Here is a 20,709-nt window from a genome sequence, read left to right on the forward strand (position 1 = left end):
TGTCGAGTTTGCATGTTCTCCCTGTGCCTCCATGAGTTTTCTCTGGATACTCTGGCTTCCTCTCACAGTCCAGGCATGTAACTTGGTTAACTGGTTACTCTGCTCATACAGTAAGTGTGAATGTGTGTGTAAATGTTCATCTATCTATCAGCCCACAAGTGGACAGCACAAAATGCAAGTGTACAACAACCACCAAGGCGGAAGTGCCGAGGTGATCAGGGACGCGTTTAATCACATATGTTTTGTAAATGCTAATGCATCCTGATGCAAGGACATTACATAATGACTAACTGTAAGTCATATGTTACCAGAAGAGACACAGCCGTAATGAAATCTGAACACAACGGCTCTGCTGGACACCTTGGAGATCCATGTATGTGGACATGTTTACACAGTGATGTGTATCAACTAAGATGCATTTTACCACCAAATGCAAACAGGTTTATAGAGTAAATGGATGAAGATGGAGAAGTGAAAAGGAAAATAATTAATGGAAGACCGACTGAGTTGTTGATGCTACAGGAAAAGATGGTAGTCTAGTTATCAGGTAATGACTTCAGTTCTCTACTGAGCCTGGCTTTCTGCAGTTATAGTTAGTATTTCTTGATGGTGTGTGTGGGGTTCTTTTTTGTCTGTGTACTGTCCGCAGTGGTAGTGACTATATAAACCTTTTTTTTTAAATAACCTGTTAATTCGGTGTTAAACAAGGTTTTTCTTTTCTTTCGGTGTTGTCTCTCTCCCACACTATTTTCTGCTGCAGCCTGCCATCAGCTGGTTGGTTAATTTGCTTTCACAGCTCCTCTTTCTGCACTCAGTAAACATTTGAGAAAATTATCTTGACTAAGCAGCAGATTAAAACAACAAACATTTGAGTAGTCAAATGTTTACCCCATGCCTAAGGGCAGCAGGAGGCAAGAGAGGACTTTGTGATCTGTCACACCACTTGCAGCTCTGCTTAGAACAAATAGAAAAAAAAGATGGAAAACATGACAAAAAGACTTCCTCCGAGGGGTCATGCAAGTGCTTTCGGCTGCAAAACTGTTGGCTTTATGATAATTTTAATCATTTAAAATATATATTTTAACTAATTTGGATGTGTCTTTCAAAATTCAATTCAATGTTCATGTGGCATCCACGCTGGGACAAATCGCAGGTTCAAGTTTTGGCTGTCTTCATTAAAAATACTGATCTGTAGATTGTGCAGTAAAGAGTGGAGTGGCATTCCAATGAATTTCAAGCATAGTATAAGAAATAAAAATCAATCAGTATCCTAAGATTGTTTATGCACACAAATGTTTTTTATAGCGTAACTCAATGTGAGCAAACAGCACAGGGCAGTCATTTTTAACCTAAATGTTTCAAAGCAATGGCACTGATAGGATATCAGCTCAGAATATGTGGAGGCACGGTCCTGTAGCTGTGAGAAGAGACTAAAACCCAGTGGCTTTTCCACAATGCAATTCTCTAAAGATCCTTTAAAGCCTTCTTTATAGATATTATGAATATTGAACAGCACTGGCCTGTTGGCTAAAGCCTTTTGTTTGCTCAGCAGACAAAAGTGGCACGATAGATTTTAAATCATAAAAAGAGCGTTGCATCTGCCTTTTACTGACAAAAGAAAGTTCTGTGCCCTGCGAACAAGGAGATTTTAAAGGAGATGCTGTTTGGAGCCCTAATGAGTTATCATGGTTATTAAAATTAGATTTCAATGATGTTGTTTATTCTTCTAAAGCATACAAACGGCAGCTAAAAGGTCCATTTTTGGAATTTCTTTTTTGAAGTTTTATCCTAAAAGTGCACACTCTATTAATTTCCAATTTGTATCTCATTGCAGTGAAAATAAAGGACATTTTAGAATATGGTCAATGATTTTATCAAATAATGTAATTAATTGATGAGCAGATCCTTTCTTTCTCCAAACTTTAGCCTTTCCATCACTTTAGTTAAGGTTCATCTTTGTCTCATCAGTCCATAAAACCTTTTGAGGCTCATTTCTGTACTTTTTGGTCAATTCCAGCCTAGTCTTCAATAGTGGAGATATCTGGAACAAATCCCATAAGCAAGCAGGCTAATATACAGGCAAAGTTAAAAAGGTTTACACTTTACACATACTGTAGCAGAAAGAGAGATACAGCTGAATTTAGACCAAAATTATGCTTTTATTTTAGTTATAAAAGAACAACAAACAAAAAGAGTTTCGAGAAGAGGATCAACAGTCTAAAGTTCCTTTACCTCTAATCTTGCCATAAAAACTTCTACTGTATCCATGGTAGCTGATTTTTTTTTTTTTTTTTTTTTTTTTTTTTTTGCTGAAATAGTGTTTTTGGCCCTTGTTACTAGAGTAAATTCAGGCGCCTGCAGAGATCATTTTTCATCATTACTGACAGGCATAGTGTTCATTTTCATTCAATGGACACAATTCGTTAAGTTTGATGTTTGATCATTGTAAGGGAACTACAAAGTGCAGAAATTTGACATCAAAATGTTTCCACACTGAATATACTGCATTAATGCAGAAGCAAAATAGAAATGATACAACGCAAAACTGCATTAAATCAGGTGTTGTCTCAACACTGGATAAACCAACATGACCCTGGGGACTAAAACAAAACTTGCCTAACTGATATTGTGGGAAAAATTGGAAACTCTTATTAAGAGAGGAACCAGACCCGCCATATAATGTCCAAAAGCAAATTTCATGCAGTAGTCTTGAACTTAATTTATCACAGCACGGCTTAATCAACCTGCTGTGAAATGTTGCCTCTGTATAAAGCTACATTACTGCACTTATCTTCTTTGCCAGCTCCTGCTGTGACAGCAGCATGGCATTGTCTACCAATTCAATTATCAGATGACAGGGATATCACCAAGACAAGAGTTATTACTTCGCTATTAGCAGAATCATTTGCCACAGAGGCGTTGTGTGGAAATTTCTTTTCTTTTTTATGATTATTTTTATTTTAGCCTGAGCATCACATTTGGAGTCATGCTTGATTGGAAACAGTGGTGCATGAGTCAAAAGGTCACCTGAGCTACAGCAGAAAACAAGCACTGTTAAGGTGAGGTAAGGTGTGGGATACATAGTTCACAATATGAAATGTGAGCCTCTCAAGATCCAGATCGGATTCATATTATAATAACTCACATCTCTTTTGAGCACAGAATATTGAAAATGACCAGTACTCAGTACTCCTATATGCTCCATGGGCGCACCAGCACATTTCATTCGAAAAGAATTGGGCTGCCTTGGATGTGTGATTGTCTCATCATTCATATTTACTCTGTTGAATTGAGGATCAGTCAAGCTTATATTCTACATGATGATGTAAGCCCTTGAAAATAACTTCATTAAGATGGATCTTAGAGTCGTCAGATATAATAAAGTAGGCACATCACATTTGTGACTCAAAATCCCTGTTTGAAATTGGCTTTAAAACAGGCATTTTCACACAACTAATACACAAGCCTTCTAGCTTTAGGTGTCCTCAGTTTGCCTAGCAACTAGTAATGGTGGTCGTTTCACAAGATCCAGAAAGTGAACTCTTTTCTCTCTCTGTGTGAGTGTTATTACCATAATGATGTACTCTACTACTATACTGAGGAATCACAAATAACCAGAACACACAGGTACAAGTGCCTCTTACCTATTAACCACCTCTGTCTAAGGACAGACAAGCAGATTTGTGTCTGTAATCACTCCCCTAAGGTTTGAACAGAGCTGTAGTATTGGATGTGCTTGTTTTCCAAATTATTATTACTGCTTATTGTAATTCATCTTATAGCATGATGGAAATAGCGCTTTCAAAAATCAGTCTTTCCTAACGTGTCTAATTAATACTTCATTTTCATGTGTACCCAATCCACTCTGCAATCAATCATGTCCTCTGCTCAGTGAACCTATTTGTTCGTGTGACAGAAAGCACAATGGAGTTCAGGGCTTTGAGTGCCTCTTGGGCTACCCACACACCATGTGCCTCACCAGAGCACTGTAAGAAACCTAAGAGCATCTATCAAATGTCTATTTTGTGTCATGAATTCAGACACAGTATATTTCTTTCACAGTATACTGTATACACTGCTCAAATAAAGATTTCAATGAGGGAAAATATCATGCTGGATATTTGTACTGATATGTTCTGGGTGAGGTGTTAGGAAGGAAAGGATGCCACACCGTTTCATGGAAAATTTGCTTTGAGCATTTCAAAGTGAAAAATGAGGTATGGTAAAGGAGAGGAACACTAGATACTTAATGTGGGCTTACACTTGATGAAAAGGAGGTTAAAGGGAGTCAAATATCCCTACAGTGCAGCTTTTTATTCAAACTTCAAAGTCTGACTTCACTCAACGCACCATAAGTAGACAGATCATGTTTTAATATTATCCCCACAGTAACTGCATTTATACCATTTGTAACACTTTGAGATGATGTGAAGTGTCTCCTTGTCTCATTAGAGTGAATTGCAGATGACTGTGGTGCGTTCTCCTTGTTTACATTCACTCATTCCCTGTTACTGAAAAAGAGGAGCTAACCAATGCTTTCTTCCGTCTGCTTCAGCGCTGTGCAAGTTCACACTTCACAAGAGCTAGCTCAAAGTTTGTTCTCACAGATTAAAATGAACTGGCCCATGTTTATTTCTCTACAGTCACGTCCTAGAAAACATGGAGGCTTAGCACAGTAGCTTCTGTGAATATATCTGCTTCTGAAATGCAACTGACCTGAACAGCACAGGTACTGTACATGGAGTGAGGTAGGATGGTGAGTGCACATCAAGTGGATGAAACCTTGTACAATGATTAGATTTTGAAGCTGCTCTCTCATTTATGCAGTTGGTGACTACATAAGGAACCAGACTACAATCAGCTTCTCCAGTAAGTTGAATAGTTAACTGTCATAAACTGTAAATGAGACATTTGGTTACAGAATCAGGGCATTGCAATAGAGAAACCTGATTTACCCAGGTACAGCACATTCTCAGGAAAGGTAGCAGAGTGCTGCGGCTGGATGAAAGGAGAGATGATTACATGGAGCAATTCCTTCTTGTATTTAAAATCAGTTCATCCAAAATCAGACTAAACCTGAAACTCTAGAAGTCTGAAGAAGTTGGTTTCCACTGCGTATTTGTTCAATTCTGACAGTTTGCACTGTGAAAAGGAGCTGTTCGGCCTGTCTGTCTTTTCTCTTATGGTGCTGTCAATCTGCTCCAACACAGTCTGAACACACACATATACTCCAAAAAAGCCAAGAAGCATTGTTCTTATATATCTTTCTTATACTGTTCTGCACAGTTGTGAACCCTACTTCCAAAATAAGGGTTGAAATGTAATTACTAATCTACGGATTTAAACAGTAGAGTGCAGTAATCTGGTTATTGCACTTTTATGTAGATCTTTGTATTGTTATACTGTAATGCTTACACATCCAGCCACCAGAGTGGTCCTTCATCTGTAAGTTGGATGTGGGGAGGCATGAGTTGCACCAGGTGTTGGTTTTTGTCAGTGCCTAGCAGCATGCTTCACACTAAGATTTCAGTAGATAAACATCAAATGTCATCTGCGACATCAGCTGTTGTAATAATGTTTATTCTGATGTGTCTGAATAAGTGGGAAACAGTTTAATCGGTGCTTAAAAATAAGTAACAGATGTGATTCAGCATTGTCAAATACCCAATGCTACAGGCCAAAAGACTTCATAATGACAAAATACAAAGTAAACCAACAGTTTGTTGTATACTTTTAGATACATCTAGACAATAATACTTCAGTCACCTTCTAATGACTGAAGCTTTCAGCCTGCTGAAGATGTCATCAGGTAGTGATAATGCTTGCTTCCTGTTCAACTCCTCCCTCCCTACTGTTCCAGAGTCAACAACTGGCTTTTTCCACTGCCTCCAACCAGCCTGCGAACAGCTGTTTTCCTCTTCCTTTCTATCGCTCCCATAGCTGTGAGCATCTTTCACACTCAGGGGGCCCAATCTTAACTGGCTTCTCACCCTATGTCTCCAAATTGTTAGATGAGGTCCTGGTAATGTCTGTTTATTGGACCTTCATGATGATCCTCTTTGACTCATGAGTGACCACGTCAGGCCTTAGAGATGTTACGACAACCTTTGGGATCAGTATAAGTCTTCCTAGGTCTTACCTCATCTAGTAAATTACTTTTTTGAACCTGAAACCAAAATATGAGCACAGTTAGCGTCCTACTCATTAACTGAATGCTTAATTGTAACTTACAAGATGAGTGAGCACTGTTCAGCACTCGCTTTACGAATCCAAGCACATGAAATGTGTTTCTACATTGTACATGGTTAGGGTTCCTTTATTGAGCTGGTTAAGGTAAGGGGTGGTGAGGGATGCAAATGTGTGTTTACTCAGAAATAAGAAGAAAGGCTGTAAGGGCCACTTGTTGTTGCCTATCCTTCTTGGCAGTCTGACAAAGAACTTAACCTGCTGTGGGTTTGCTTTATTGTTTCCAGCTCTTCACTGGATACCTTTTAGATCAAGAATTGATTGCAACACCCTGCTTTTTACCTCCAAGGCTTACAGTATGTTAGACAATCTTTTTCTCTCTGGCCCACAGAGCAAGGGTGCTGGTATTTCATCTGTCCACACATAGAAAACAGATGAATAATGTCAGCTGTGGTTCAAATCAGCCATAGCTCACAGGAAGGGGTATCACACAGATCATCACATAACTTTAGTATTTAGCCAGTTGATTACAAAGCCTTAAGCTTTAAAGCAGTGCCTCTGTCTTATTTGTTGCCTCACTTAATTCAAATATACACAGGTTTTACATCATTGTGATGGTCAGTCACTTGTGGCTGTAAAGGCATTTTCAAAATCAAGCTTGCACAGAGGTGAGTAAGTGCGAGCAGTGAAGTACAGAGCATGTGAAGAAATGAGAACAGAAATATCAGTGACCTTTAACGTGTTAGTGGGCTATTACATGCTGCGTGATCTGGCTGCACCTTGAAGCATGTGGAATACTGAGCTTCTCGGCTTTGAGCTTTTTGAGAACTAGTGAATAATTATACTAATAATGGCCAGAAACCTGCTGGTAGGCAAACAGCCTTGACATTAAAGGTGCTATTAATCATTTATCAGCATTTCATTCTGGCTTTTTGCACTGTTTTGCAAGAGGAAAGAAAGAAGATGACATTCTCCGAGAGAACGCTGAACACATAAATGTTGGTCTAAATCTGATCTTGATCATGTTTTAATGGCAAAATTTGCAATTTAACAATTTGATTAGATATTTGTAATCTAACTCTCATTAATTAGTTAGCCAACACAGACTGCATCTAGTACTCAGTGGACTGATAAACAGACTACACTGCCATGAAATTCAAGTATTCAGCTTGTTGAGGTGTTGTTAAAAAAATGTGCCTTAACCATGGACAGCTTCAGGATGAGAGGAAATAAAAATATTTTAAAAACCCAAATGTGAGATATTGTATCTAATCTGTTACAATGAAACAATTAGTCTTTCTCGTCTGTTTTCATGGATTTGTTTTTTATGCTAATCAGTGGTGTGTGTGGTGGATAGTGTTAGGGCTTTCAGTTCTTGCTTTCACTGGCAGAAGGGAACTGGCAGCAAGGAAATGTGTTCACTCATCAAATGCTTATAGACCAGTAACCATAAGCATTTCCCCGATCTACCTGCCATCAAAACCACATAATTTACATGCTAGAGTGCTAAAAAAGAGTTAAAACATCCTTTTAATGGAAAGCCAAAGACACAGCTCTTTTTTCCTGCTGTTTGTTGTTTTGGACCAGTGTTATTAATCTAGTCTTACATTGTCAGTAGTCTTTCTAAATGCTGTTGTAAATGGCACTCGTCTTGTGCCAGTGAACATGCACTGCTACAAACTGCAATTATGTATATGAGCATAGGTCACAGGTATGGTGACAAAAGCACGTGTGTTTATGTGTCAGTGAAAATGTTGAGGATCGCTGTACAGGACACTGTTCATAGATGCATTCTGGTACACGTGTGCTGGTGCAAGAAGCTGCATTCACAAATGCTAAGTATTGCTTGCAAAGCTGCTGCCAATGTAAAACTAGATTCACACACTGAGAAGCAGGGAAAAGGACATAATCCAAATCATGACCTCCCCTGAGATCTTTGCACCAGTCGATGTAGATTACGGAATTTCAAATTTCAGATTTCAATTTAATTTTAAATCCTTCTTAAATGTAACTTTTGCTCCAAATGAAGGAGTTTCTCTGGGACTTGAGATTAGCCTGATTCACAAGGATCTTCTAAAACGAGCTATAATCAATTGATGTCAAAGATAATAAACAACTCAAACTTCCGCCTCAACTATGTTTCATTACTTGAATTTTCCTTTTCACTTATGTTTTAGTACACTCTGTCTGATCTGACGCAGAGCTTCAGTATTATTCACCTTGAAAGTTTATCTGTGGTCAAGCTCCGTCTGAAAATGTAGACAGAACAGTGCGTCTGTTTGCAGTGAAATACTTCAACTCTGAAAAACATTTGGAGGAAAACTCTCTCAAATCAATGCTGTAGCCTTTTCTATATTTTATCCTGAGCGGCAATTAAAGCTTTAAACAGTCCCTCAAGTTAAGTGAATTTGATTAACGCTTAAAGTACCGGCACTTTATCCAGGGCCCCAAATATCTCTGGCCAAGAAATCACTGATCAGTAAAGTGATCCTCAGACTCCATCCAGAGCGAGTCATCTGCTGTGGTTTCATGCTTTGTGTGGAAAGATGTTACGGACCTGTGTGTCCCTCTGTCTAAATCACGAGTCTCCAAATCTATTATAACACAGAGACTCATCACAATCTTTACATGACGCACTGCTTGATGTGTGATGCACACATCATTCCACTTACAGACTTCTATTCTATTCTTATTCTATCCAGCTTTGTTGTTGTCTGTTGTTCGCGAGTAAAGAATTATTTTTCTGTTCCAATGAATGAGCAAATGGTCTAGTTGGTGAGATGGGCTTTTCAAAGACCTGATGCATCTGCTTTAGTTTGTTTCAAGTCCATCTGGTACAGATTCCAGTGCCAGGGGGGAGTGAGAGCAGAAGCTGAATATTGATTAGACCAATCTGAAATATTCGCCATCTTTGAGCAGTTGACACCACACACCTCCACATGATTAAATGAACAAGCAGCCCACAGAATCCATTTAACAACTCAAGTTAACTTGTCAAGTGCCCCTACAAGACTCGTGTTATCATAGCATTGACCCGTGCAGTGAATAATGGCAAGAACTTTACAGTCTATTACAGATCTCTTGAGGAACTTTCGAGTAACTGGTTAAAGAAACTCAAGATGTTCCTGAAAATCTATTTGTTCTTTTATAGAAAATAACAGCTTGTGCTGTTCAGTTAGGGAAAATTGCCATTTTGGCTGTTGTACAAGATGTTAAATGGTAGATTACAGTAGTTTGGTCAATCAGGAGGGCAAACATTCAGCTGGGACATTGGGAGGAGACCAGAGCGGTTGAATAGGTCAACAATACTCAGGACCTTACAGACAACGGATTTAAGTCCGGTTTGACTCGTTATGCATTACAACGAAGACCGTTCCTGGAGGTACTTTTTATCTTTTCACTTAACCTAATCCTGATTTTCTTTTGTCTAACTCAAACTCAGTTGTCTTTGTGCCTAAACTCGACCAAACCTTGATGCTTCCAGAATCATTACCAAGCATTTCTAATTGCTGTCATGATGACACATCCTACAAACAGCCACCATCATTCTCACAGGGTCAAATAGTGACTCCAAATGTAACAAAAGGCAGTGACATTTGACATTATGGGAAGATGAGAATGTGCTGGTCAGAAGGCGGACAAAGGTGACCTGAACTCTTTACAACAGACTGAGTATTTAAATCTTAATGCACCACAGAAGTGATGGATATACCATTTGATATGTGCCATGGAGTTCCTCTGCCCTCACTGCCTTAGTTTCATTTGCTGTAGATGATAAAGATCCACTTTCTGGGCATTGTTATATTTCAAGAAGCCTCAGTTACTATTATGGCATGAACCCAACAATGCAGTCCTGTCAAAATCTTTCCTACTGAGATACTGCACCCTAAAACCTCTTACCAAACCGTCTCCTCCTCTATGGATTGCAGTTTTAGCTCAGTCAAAGCCATGAAACTGGTTTGTTTGGATAAACCCGCTCATCTTTTATAACAACAAAGCCACATGCTGCAGGAGCAAAACCTGGCTTAACTTCCCCAAACATCTGACAGAAGAAACAGCACTTTTGACTTGTTAGTGGATCCAATAACTGTTTCTCCCCTTTCTCTCCATTTCTGATGGTAAATGGCTAGAACAGGCTGTGCTGTGAGCTCTGTAGATGTGTTCACATAAAATGACACATGATTATTGTGTAAAAGTCTGATACTTACTGCAGAATGCAACAACTGATGATGGCACATCATAATAATTAGTGTGGTGTCTGTAGTAACCACAGACACATCTGGTGCATCAGCTTTATGACTGTTGACAACACTTCTCTCCTGTGGGAGACACTGGCTTTTCTATCATTTCACAGCTGTAGCATTGCTTTAGCTGTTCCAATAACCACATTATGTCTCTACTTCCCTCTTGTTTTTATAAAATTGAACAAATGCAGTATCTGTTTTTGAATCAGGTGCTTAATTCGGTCCGATTGTCAACTTGTCAACCCACTGATGTCTCTTTATTAATTAGATGCTGGATTCAGTCTTTTTGACTTGAAGACGAAAGGTTAAAAGAGAAAGTTGGGAAGATCAAATATCCATTTCTAAATAAACAACTGAAAATTATTAAAGATGCCTTATTAATTCTGTTACTTGTACTTATTTAGTCCATAAATAGAAAGTGTTGTATGTAGAAAATCATAGAACTCACAAATACACAAATACTTTTGTCTAACTGTGCTCAGTAAAGTGAGACATAGTTTAAACATATTAGCTTTTATGGGGTTTCTGGAGTTAACAATGGGATTTGTATTGCATGAGAGGAACTAGCAGAGTGCAAATTCCATCCTAAGTGACCTGTTTCATGGTGTAAGGCCAGAGACACACCAAGCTGACGATGAAGTCAGACTCGTAGGTCGGCTCACCTCACCTTCGTCTGGGCCAAAGAGTGGCCACTGGAACAGAGCATTAAGACGACAGCCAGCGGTCAAATAATATGTACAGTGTGAGAAATAACTCTCCATAACAGCAGCTGGTGGTCTGTATTCATCCTTCAATAAGTGAAAGATGAAGACTTGAGTCTGCATATACAAACCATTTGTTAACATTTTCACCAGAGTCTCTTCAGTTTCTTCATTCAAGCTGTTGTCACGTCAGAACGTGCCGATGAGATGAAGATGAGAAATGAGAAGAGCCTTCCGTGTGTGCCCTCTTGACTACGTCGCTAGGACAACTTAGCAGTCCTCAGCCCCATGTTTGTCTTGTTGCCGTTTTATGTAGCACCATGGTTCTGGAGAAACGTTGTCTCATTTCACTATGTACTGCTTCAGCTATATGTGGTTGGAATGACAATAAAGCTTCTTGACTTGACTTGACTTGACTTGCTTGCTTTCGTCACATCTGTTTCCCTTTTTGTGCTCTGATTCGCTAAGCTGAACAGCCAATCAGAGGGGTCTCTCTTACTGACTTGGAACATTGCTGATTTAACATGTTGAATTAGCTGAAAAGCTGCAGAAGGAGGTCCAAATAGTGCCAGTGGTGCAGAACACACCACAACAGCTAGGGCGACAGATGCTCACCAACGGCCTAAAACTGGCTGACAGCCGACGGTCGGCTTGGTGAGTCACAGACCTGAGAACCACTGCAACACTTTTTAGAATTAGCTCAGAGCGCAAATGGCAAACATCTGGAAACTGAGGAATTGATTATTAATCATTCTGTCTATCCACATGTCTAATTATGTTTCATTTCACTTTAAAAAAAATTTTTTTTTTTTAAATTTTTTTCAGACTATCTTTAGATATGGAGTTATTTCCAAATATGCAAGGTCATAGTCTTTTTTAACTGGCCCCATCTTATTTTTTAAGTTGCATGTAACATGAAATAGCAAAAAAGATCTCATCAACTGTAACACATCCCAGACACAAAGTGCTTCGTGCAGGAGGTCACTGTGAGACCTGACAGGCTCAGGCTGAAAATGTCAACTTGTTATATAGCTGTCATCTCAGAGTCAGTAATGAGGAAGATGATATTGCTCAGACTGGAGCACCCAAACAGGTGATGCTAGTCACGGGAGGTCGGCCTCATGATTTTTCTATCATGTGTCACCCCCTTCCACTGACCGAAACCAACTGCCACTGTCAAAGTATATCCCTGCCAATTACTGCTCCAGCTTGAGTGAGTGTTGTTGGACATGATAATAGGGAGGGCTCGTCCAGCATGCCAAGTGGTAATTGTTGTGCTCTAAACAGACTCTGGATTGTTCTAAATTGCTGTTTGGATGTCCAAACAGCTGGACAAATTATACTTTTTCTTTTTCTTTATGTATAATGTCTTTCTCAAAATAGTTATTGTAGCTGGTTTTGCGTGTCTCGCTGCTATGTGGTCTGGCTGAGTTGAGGGATTTGTGAAAGCAAAACATTTGGACCATTACTATAACCCTGCTATAGATTATGGGGATTATTAGAACAAAAAATGTTTTGTTTCTGCTATATGTGGGGGAAACAAAAACTCAATTGAGCTACCCTGGGAAGGAGGAAATGACAAAAAAACAAAAACTCAGAAACTAATATTTCTGCGTCTCAATTCCTGCAGAATGAACCAGGCTCCCACTACTGGCTTTGAAAGAGATGTGGGCACCAGAACAACTCATCATGTCATGTATCCAGAAAGTGCCATAGATCTGGACAACAACACCAGTCTGGTTCTGATCCCTTTCAAGACTCTGGATCTGCAGTGGATCATCAGTGCCCTGACCACAGGCACTATTAAACAGTAAGTGTATCGACTGAACATTAAAGCTGCTATAATCAACATTTTTATATTAAAATGGATGAAGTGACTATGTTCAATATTGAAGGTGGCACTTCTATTGAAGATTTGATAAATAATTACTGGTGATGCACTTTAGTAGCACTGAGCATTTACTGTAAGTAGTTTTGGCTTTAAAGTGAACAGTTCTGCCTTTTTGTTTGACTTTAATTGTTCTTAACAACCTAATTTCCAGCTATTTTGAGCATAAGACGTGATATAAACTTACTGTACATTAGCTTTTAAGACCAAAACAATAAATAAAGTTCGCACATAGCAACATACTACAGTCCACTGGATGTATACTGTAAATAGTTGCATTTGCTAACATCTTAATAAGATTATATTTCAGGTCAGCATGGGTAAAATTATATGCTGGCCATGACTGACAGGTGTCAGATTGTACACAGCTTGTGATGTGAGTGGCCATGCTGAGCCGTGTCCATCACCAACAGGTGGCTTTAACATTGTGGTTCATCAGTATGTAAAGCAAAAGCAAATGAAAACACATTTTATGAAAACAGGCAGCATTAAAACATAAATTAAATAGCACAGAGCTTAAATAAATCATATCAAAGAACAGAGAGCAACAGTAAATGCATAGTGATCACCCAGGACTAGATGTATGGTTTCTAAAGTTATAATTGAGTTAAACATTTCAAAGAAGACCTCTTTTAAAGTTTTAAATAAATATTTGTTGGGATTGTACCAAGTTGCACTAATTCTGCATTCAAAATAAGAGACTTGTTTTTTATATTTTTCATTTTTGATTAAATGTCATCATTGGGCAAAACTATAAAAAATAAATGTACTTTTATCCTCATTTGGAGACATAAGAAGAGATGCTTCATTTACCACCCCATTTGTCAATGGGGTGTCAACTCAATTCAGAATTTAAAAAACTTTTTTCTTGTTCCTGAAATGTAAGAGAGATTGAGAGAACTGCATTAAGATGCATCATGCATATGATGCCCTCCCAGATTCATTTACATTCTTCAAATACCAGATGATCATAGCAATCCCATTCACTCAGTGCTCTTGTCAGATTGTCCTAACAAGGATAATCACTTGGTTTTAACCATCCTGTAAATTTCACCTTCAGCTTCTTCATTCTCAGTGACCTGTAATCATTAGCTTGATTACTGGACTCTGAGAAAAAATGAAGCTACTGCCAATTAATGTCGCTGCCAATAACTCACACACGCCAACATGTTAGACGGTAGAAGGAAGAGTAAATCCAAACAAATGTTTCCTATAAGTGAGTTGTCTTCCAACTCTGCCAAAGTAATCATTCTGCATCATTAAATTTCACTTTACTTGCAGGACTGCCAGCATTAGCCCAAACAGCTATTAAATTTTAACTCAGCGTTGTTAATTTGTTTGTTGCATTTTCTATCCTTGTTAAATAAAATGGGGCTCAGGACTGTGTGAAGAGGGTGAACGTTCACTCCTGACCCTGAATAATAACAGTGTGGAAACTTAAACACTTCTCTGTGCACGCTGTCAAGCCTGTGTGGGTTAAAGGTGTACTTCTTACCATTAAGTTGCAAAATGTTGTAGCACGTGGGACACAAGACAGACCGTTTTCATTTATTCTGAATAAACATATGCTTGCTGAACTGTTACACTTCACACCACTATTTCTCTTTCGCTCTGGCATGAGAGCATGCTGGACATCCCACTGTCATGGAATTAGCATTATTCATCAGGTCATATTTTGATTGATTGGGGGCAAACTAAGAGCCACGCCTCCAATAATCTGGAGTAGGTAATCATGAACAGCTTCCCGAACAATTGCTGGAGGGCAGAGGGGAATTTGGGAATTTGTTTTATTATTTGGTGAATAAGATGTCAGAAATATCTTAGAAATCAGGATATAACCAAATATTCTTCAATTGATAACATTAGTTTGGATTGTCTGTTACTATGCAGCCTCTTTTTTTTCATCCCATTAGTATGTCACTGCTTTAAAAAGTCTACACAGTTGTAGTGTAGCTTATGCATAGTCTTAAAATTACCACTTTGTTTTCAAATTCCTTTATTGGTAAAGGTTTTGAATGGAACACTCCCTTAAAATCTGGCTCCAGCTTCTGAGTTAATCTAAAAACACTTTCATATGCAAACTGAATGGTCACCTTATGGGAGCTGCACAGCTCTTTATTCAAACTGCCACTTCCCATTTTTATACTTTACCTTTGCACTGTTTGTCTTCACCAGCCAGAAGTGACAAACAGCTCCACACTCCATGCCCTTTTGTGATGGATGATGCAAATTGCAAAAATTTGACCATGAGCATATGATATTTAATCAGCTTTCCTGGCGCTGGGCTTTTATTTTTAGACATGTTCTCTGTTATTGTGTGTAGATAAACAAGCAGGACTGTGTTCAGCAAAACAACATTTCAGACTGCAGTTGCAGGCCAGATGTGAAGTCCCTGCTATTTTTTTGTTTTACAGCACATATGTACCTGTGATGTCAAGGATAAAGGCAAACAAGGATAAGGTGAGTAAGAGTCAAAAGTCATAATTTACACATACATAACATCCATCCATCTATCCCACTATCCTGGAGACCTCACAGGGCTCAACAAAGGTTCTCAGCTGGACCGAGTATGTTACAGTTATGTTGCATGTGCACAAACTATTAGTCTGCCAGTGCACTCTGTTTTATAAAATCTATCACAATACTTGTGGTATATCCAATAATACAGTTTTATATGTGATGCAGTTAAGTAGTGCACAAAATATCTGAAACATCTGTGTTCTTTCTTGAGTAATATTTTGAATACATGATTCCCCTTGTAATGGGTAGAGTGTGGTACAGTATTGCTAAGTTTACTTTGCATAAGCATTTAAGTACTTCTTGCAGCACTGCGTTTTTCTCTTTCACAAGTGGTATGTTGCTGCAGTTCAAGTGGCATATGGCACATTAAAACAGTAGGCCACTTCTATTTACTGACACGTACACTCCCCCGAAAATATGACAGTTCTTTAATATAGTTTGTCTCTGCTGTGCTCCATAAAAATGAAATGCCATTTGTTTCCTACTCACAGATGCCCCTTTTACAGGCATATGCAATGAAACAATTGTAGCTTGTGTGATACATTTTAACTGAAGATACCAGTAACTATTCATTGTGTGCAGCTGTTATACAGTAAACTAGACTTTTCTTGTAGCTAGTAGAGATTTGAATTAAATCTGTAGCCTACTTAATTTTAATTGCAGTCACTTCATTTGATTTCAAATCCAATTTATTATAATAAATTGATTTATTTGGGTGCATTAAATATTTTATTTAGTTGACGCCTAAGAAAATGGCAGTATAAAATACTCTAATGCAGAAAATGAACAGAACAGAAGCAAACAGAACAGTGATGGCACTTATTAGAAGTACAACTGTACTACGTGAGAGATGTATGCCAGTAAGAATCACCATATGGTGGTGAGCAGAGTTATCAGCCAGCAGTGCACCAGTGACATACCACTAAAGCTGTTTCCAGACACGCACTGTCACCCTGAACTTATCTGGCCACTACCCAGATGAGATGGAACAGAAATGTCCCAAGCAGTTGGACTGGGCATTAGTTTCCCCGCCAGTTACATAGTCCCTCTAATTTCTGATTGAGCGCATATGTAAAAAGAGCAGGTCAATGTCCAGAGGTCACTGACACACCTTTACTTCTTAAAGCTAGTGTTAGCATGACCATTAAGGGCCTGATTTACTAAAGAATTGCATGTATAAAAACAAACTTAATATGAAATTACACAAACAAATCTACTAAAGGTGCCAAACAAAGTAATTCCAGCATCTGACACAATCTCAGATGCTGGAGTGCAACTCCAGGTAAACCTGTCTGGAGTTCATGGAGGAAATGGCTTAAGCGAGTTAAAACAAGAGTGCCATAGCATCAGTTACTTTTTGATCTTACTACAGTACTTGTGTATGTCTCTGAATTTAACCTAATGGTCTCAGCTCAAACCAAACAGCACCTGACCAAGGTTGCTAAAAGTAAACTTTGACTCTGTATAAAGCTTATATTGAATCAGCTTTTTCAATGCTTAGTAAAATTACAGCGTGTTAAGACATTTAAAACCTGAATCTTTCTCTGCCAATTCTGTTACAGGTGTTAATTTACAGTCCAACGTTTTTGAAATACGTCTACGAGTCTTGGCTTGAGGGTCATGGAAGATACCCCTCCACTGGCTTTCTCAGCTTGCTGCTCGCTATGCACATATGTGATAAGGTAAAGTGAACTGCTTTATTTAAAGTTGATACAAACAAAAGTTAATAGAATTCTTCAGAGAAGTAGTTAAAGTATTGTGGATGTAGTGTAGGGAACCATAATTCAATTCTAAATTACCACCAGGAAATCTTCAATTATTAACTATATCAGTTAAAAAATAGTCCTTTATTTGACTGAAAGTCACCAAATGCAAAACAATGCAGGGGCACTTTTGAATGCCATCCCACAAATTGAACATTTACAGTAGTCACAGTGAAATGGCAGAGAGGAACTGTTGGACTCACTTCCATGCATAATGTTCGCGTTAGCCACACATGTATTTGTGTGTGTAGCTTCTACTGGATCCCTAAACTGCTGCCACATAAGCAATTATAAAGTGGCAGTGGCATCGTCTATGCTAATGTCACCCTTTGGCTGGCTGACGCTCTGGTTCTGTTATGTACCAATATTGTGGGACAGCTTTTCACCTTGATGAGAAGTGTTACATTTCAATATCATGTACTCTAACTAACTATACAAGCAATCGAGCAAGACATCTTGCTTGATGTTTTTTTTTTAAACATTGGAAAAAATACTGAAATGTATTTTGAAAAGTGATGAATCACAAATATGTGACTCTGACCAAAATTTCCAATTAACTAAGCATAGAGCTTATGTGCATGACAATTTGTGTCTCATGACATGACATGCTTGTCCTCCTTGTTCCGCTCCAGGTCAGTGTGTTTGGATTTGGTGCAGACCGGTACGGGAACTGGCACCACTACTGGGAGGAAAACCATTTGTCTGGAGCTTTTAGACACACAGGAGTCCACGATGGAGATTATGAATACAATGTTACCCTGCTGCTGGCAGACAAGCATAAAATCCACATGTTTAAAGGCAGATGATACCAAGCCCACATGTGACGTGGGGTGACCACCAAATGACCCTCAGTAGTATTCTGATCTTTAGATTTCCTTTGCCTCACGTAAAGAGCATATTTTTCCTGATTTCTTGTGGTCTGTCCAGTTTTCTCTTCCTCACTTAAGCTACAGTACAGTTTGAGACCTGTCAATCATATTAACAAACCAAGAGTTTCTCACTGTAACCGGACATGGAACAGGAGAGATCGTCAACACTGCCACATGGTTCAGAATCTGGAATCCCAACTCAGATATGAACAGACAAGAAGATAGGAGCAGTTGGGCAGGCATGCTATATATAAAGCTTTAGTACTGTCTGTTGACAGCAGTAGTCAAAGTGCCATAATTACAGTGTTGATGTACTGTACAGACGGTTGTGGAAAATTCATCATTGTCATTTTTACGGAAAGATTTGCTTGCTGTTTGATGTACAGTAATTGCTGTGTACTGGGAGCTGTTTTAAACCAAAATTGGCAGGCTACACACTTACAGTAAAGGTATTTAAAGAAAGTCACAACAAACACACTGACTATAAAATAAATATCATATTGAAACTATAAACTATATTTACCATGTAGCAATGAAGATTTAAAATTATAACCATGACAAGCATGAGAAATAATCAGTTCTCGCTTGCATGATTGCAGCTTTAAAATATATTCAGACGGGGCCAGGGACACTTTAAATCAAGCCAAAACAAGCCCAGAAGAATAGACAGTATTTTACCGTAATGTGACATTTGTATATTACCCAGAGGGTTTTGTAATACCGAGGTCATGACTCCAACTGACTCCAAGTAACACACAGTCCCATTTTGAAGCGCTCTGGTCACATGCCACGACAAAGACCTCTAAATTTACCATATTTATTTAATCAATTTGTTTGAAAAAGAAATTAGAAAAATTATATTTCTCAATATGAAATTCTAGTTGGGAAATACTGAATCTTTTATCTACAACTGCTGTCAAATTATACACCTTGGCTAGTGACCAAATGCCTGAAAATGTAATTATCCTTGCTTGGACTTGGTGTTGAGCACTAATTAGCAAACATTAGCACCCTAACAGTCCAAAATAATTTCACCACATTAACATTGCTATAGTGAACATGTTAGCATGACAATAGCATTTAGCTTAAAGCACTGCTGTGCCTAAGTACAGCCGCACTGATCTACAAGGGTAGCTGCAGACTCGATTTGACTTGATTTAAATAGTACTATGTAAACCCCTTCAGGGTGCTACAATAGCCCAAAATAGCAGTATTGAGGACATGACCTCAGTGACCTTAAAGGTAGCTAGTGGCAAGTCCTGATTACCCACGACCTGGCAGCTGACAGCAGAACAAGCAGTCTGTAGAAGCAGATCTGCACAACGTAAGAAATGATGACAAATCCTAAAGCTGTGTCAATTACCAATTCTATTTATTCACGTCTATTCTATTCCAGTAAGCAGTCAGTGATTAATTAATAGTAGCTCTATAGTGAAGAAGTCAGTCACATTCTTATCTCTCAGTGTCATTTTTTATTTTTATTAATTAATTCTTTCTTTTTTTTACATGCTTAGGGTGTAACACAAACTGCGGGTTGCTTATCAAGTTGTACAGTGATTGATCATGGACAGTGAACATGCAGTAGGATACAGCCTTTACAGTGGTGCCTTACAAATAAAATCAATGTACTGTACAGTTTTCATGGATATTTGTGACATTCTCAATGAAAAGTAGGTGTTAAGTGCCTTTAATTGGGGTTTTAAGACTTAATTATACCATGAAATTGTAGTGTAATCATTATCATTATCGTTTGTCAGTAACCTTTACAAGATGATATTATTGTGTAAACTGTAAATTTTAAAGATCATCTTTTGCATGATAGATACACTTCAGCCATTTGCACATAACCTATTTTTATGCCACTGAGCAAAACGTTGAGTAGCTAATAGTTCAACATCTTTCGCACTGTTATGTTTTTGCAAAATGTATTAGCTACATTTGCTGAACTTTCTGAATAGATGTATGAATGCTGAACACAATACGACTTCAGCAAACGCAGCATCACTTATCACTTACCCTGCCTTCATGTTCTCATCATCATCACCAGCACGTCTGATCTGAAATGTTGTCAATGTTTCCCTACTCATCAGGAGTTAAGCTTGGCTATCTAATAAATATGATTTGCTCCATGTGCCTTGAAACACAGCGGGATTTTTGCCCAGTTAGGGTTTTCATGATTGTTTTTCTCTTCGTGTGAGAGCAGGCTGTCAAGGAGAGAAACCACAGGATTTCTCGTCCATCTACTACACAGTATAAACTGTTGCCACAGAGATGTACGGCTGTTCTGCAGGGGACACTGTCACCTAGTGGACAACACCATGTATCTGTATTAACATGAACTGATTTGTCCTTTACTTGTCTGAATTGATGACTTAGTATTAACTGAAGATTTTTTAACTGTATTTATTTAATGTTCAGACATAATTACAAATGTGTCACACCCCTGTACTGTATTTGATTTTTTTCCCATCCAGCTGAGCTTCTGTTTTTTTATTCATAAAAGAAAACCTATTACAGCAGTATCTTCAGAAAAAAAAA

The 20,709-nt window shown here is 38.4% G+C and overlaps 1 protein-coding gene across 1 annotated transcript; it reads left to right on the top strand.

The window, feature by feature from the left end:
- The first annotated feature begins 12,762 nt into the window (after positions 1–12,762).
- Positions 12,763–18,929, top strand: LOC113155467 (CMP-N-acetylneuraminate-beta-galactosamide-alpha-2,3-sialyltransferase 1-like). Its single transcript, XM_026350228.1, has 4 exons — positions 12,763–12,941; positions 15,434–15,479; positions 17,102–17,221; positions 17,935–18,929. Exons 1-4 carry the CDS (start codon positions 12,763–12,765, stop codon positions 18,106–18,108), a joined length of 519 nt encoding a protein of 172 aa, XP_026206013.1. The 3' UTR covers positions 18,109–18,929.
- Positions 18,930–20,709: the final 1,780 nt, after the last annotated feature.

This window comes from Anabas testudineus, chromosome 11 (genome assembly GCF_900324465.2).
Source record: "Anabas testudineus chromosome 11, fAnaTes1.2, whole genome shotgun sequence".
NCBI lineage: Eukaryota > Metazoa > Chordata > Actinopteri > Anabantiformes > Anabantidae > Anabas > Anabas testudineus.